This window comes from Condylura cristata, unplaced genomic scaffold, assembly GCF_000260355.1.
Source record: "Condylura cristata isolate star-nosed mole 26May11 unplaced genomic scaffold, ConCri1.0 scaffold00021, whole genome shotgun sequence".
Taxonomy (NCBI): Eukaryota; Metazoa; Chordata; class Mammalia; order Eulipotyphla; family Talpidae; genus Condylura; species Condylura cristata.
This window is the reverse complement of record NW_004567122.1, coordinates 30,631,669-30,633,691: the sequence shown is the minus strand read 5'-3', so window position 1 is coordinate 30,633,691 and position 2,023 is coordinate 30,631,669. Positions and strand designations below refer to the sequence as shown.

Genomic DNA, 2,023 nt, shown 5'->3' with positions numbered 1-2,023 from the left:
GTCCAGCGGCCTCTCTGTTTCCAGGGTGTAGTAATTCTCTACAGATTGCTTCAGGATGAAGGGGAGATCATCTTGGATGGAGCACAGTAACTTTGCATTATTCCCTGAATCTCTGTCTCTAATCCTAAAAACAGCTACTACTGTTTGTGGAGAGTTTTCTGAAATTGGGCTAGTAAGTGATGACATGAATAGTTCTGGCGGATTATCATTAATATCTGTGACTTGAACCACCACAGTGCATTTTCCAGAAAGTCCGCCACCATCTTCAGCCTGAACAGTTAATGTATAGTTTTGTATTGCCTCATAGTTCAGTTCAGCTTTAAGATGAATTGTGCCATATATGGGATCGATTTGAAATGTTTTGAGAATTTTATCAGTTGCGTAAAAAAATGCATAAACTATTTCCCCATTACTTCCAGCATCTAAGTCTCTAGCTGACACCGTGGCGACTAGTGAACCTACTGGGCTATTCTCAGGTACCTGCACGTTGTAGAGCAACTGTACAAATTCAGGGACATTGTCGTTTGTGTCCACAACCGTGATCCGTACCAGGGCGGTACCCGATCTAGGTGGAGAGCCACCATCCAAAGCTGTTAGCGTTAAACTGAGGGCAGGCACCTCTTCTCGGTCCAGAGCTCTATCCAGTACCAACTCAGGGTAGATATTCCTTTCATTACTTTCATGGACATTGATATGGAAATATTCATTGGGGCTGACTGTGTAGTTCCTCAGGTTGTTGATTCCAACATCTGCATCTTGTGCACTCTCTAGGAGAAATACTGCCCCTGGAATGGTACTTTCTAATATTTTCAAGGGAATCTCTCTGTCCAGAAATACTGGAGAATGATCGTTGATATCACTGACCCACAGTTCAGCCCGGAAAATCTGAAAAGGCTTTTCTAGTAACAACTGAAAAGGCAGCACACAAGACTCTGTAGGGCCGCACAGCTCTTCGCGATCTAATTTCTCATTTAGCAGTAAATCACCAGTAAGCGGATTGAGAAGTAAAAATAGTATATTCTGATCTGAAATGACTCTAGCCCCCCGGGATGACAATTCCCCTGCCCGTAGCCCCAGGTCTTTCACTAGGTTGGCCAGAAAGGTGCCTCTCTCCGTTTCCTCAGCCACAAAATACCGAAGCGGTTCTGCACTAGCCCAAGACACTCCCAGAAATACACAAAGAAATAGGACTTGCCTTTTCTGTCCAGTACGCGCCACTCTAGTCTCCATTCTTCTTTAATCAGGCTGTCAAAAACACTGGTCCTCAAGCAGCTCTCAGAAATGGCAACCGAGTCCTTGGAAATGAGCTTGTGAGCCAATGCTGTGGCGAAGGATCCCCCACTTTTCCCCAACTCCTGTCAGCACGGTCTCCTTTCCTCTTCTTGTCTGGCCAGCCTTCCTTTCAATTCTGGAATCTGCAACATCCTTTGTGCAATTTCCCCCCTCTTTTTAGCCAGCAGTGCCACCTTGCGTTTTGTGAGTGTTATTCCCGTTTTTAAGAATAGAACAGAAAAGATGACCGGTTGCAGGTACTGGAATAGGGGTGAATTTTTTAACCCAGTGTTTTGTTGTTTCATGTTTCCCTTCAAATCGTCATAGTGATGTTAGTGTTTTATCATTTTACTTTCTGATAGGTTGAATTCATGGAAAATCAAATCTGTTATTTATCTTAATCTAGAGCATGAAATTAAAGAGCAAATATTAAGGAAACTTCCAGTTTTTTAAATCGATAGTAAAGAATATATAAGAAAATGAAGCCTCTATTAAAAAGCCAACAGATATTAAAGAAGGAGCTTTTCTTTGTAAACTGCTTATCAAGGATGCTTTCATACTGCTGAGTAACTGGTCTTTTCCCATTTTTTCTTTTCATTTGTAAATTAAATAATTACTCCACTTTCAAGGTCCTTATCCATATTTTCTGGAACACTTTCTGTACCTCAGTGTCCACGCTTCACTTTCACTGGGTGTTATGTGTAAATAATGCTTACATATGATTTCTATGACTAGTATCTCCAATAATATT

The 2,023-nt window shown here is 41.7% G+C and overlaps 1 protein-coding gene across 1 annotated transcript in view; it reads right to left on the bottom strand.

The window, feature by feature from the left end:
- LOC105853168 (protocadherin beta-7-like) overlaps nt 1-1,230 on the bottom strand; it is a 7,264-nt gene extending 6,034 nt beyond the window's left edge. The window contains exon 1 of the mRNA XM_012727765.1: nt 13-1,230. Within this exon, the coding sequence (XP_012583219.1) occupies nt 13-1,230 (1,218 nt within the window). The remainder of the gene's footprint in view (nt 1-12) is intronic.
- Nucleotides 1,231-2,023: the final 793 nt, after the last annotated feature.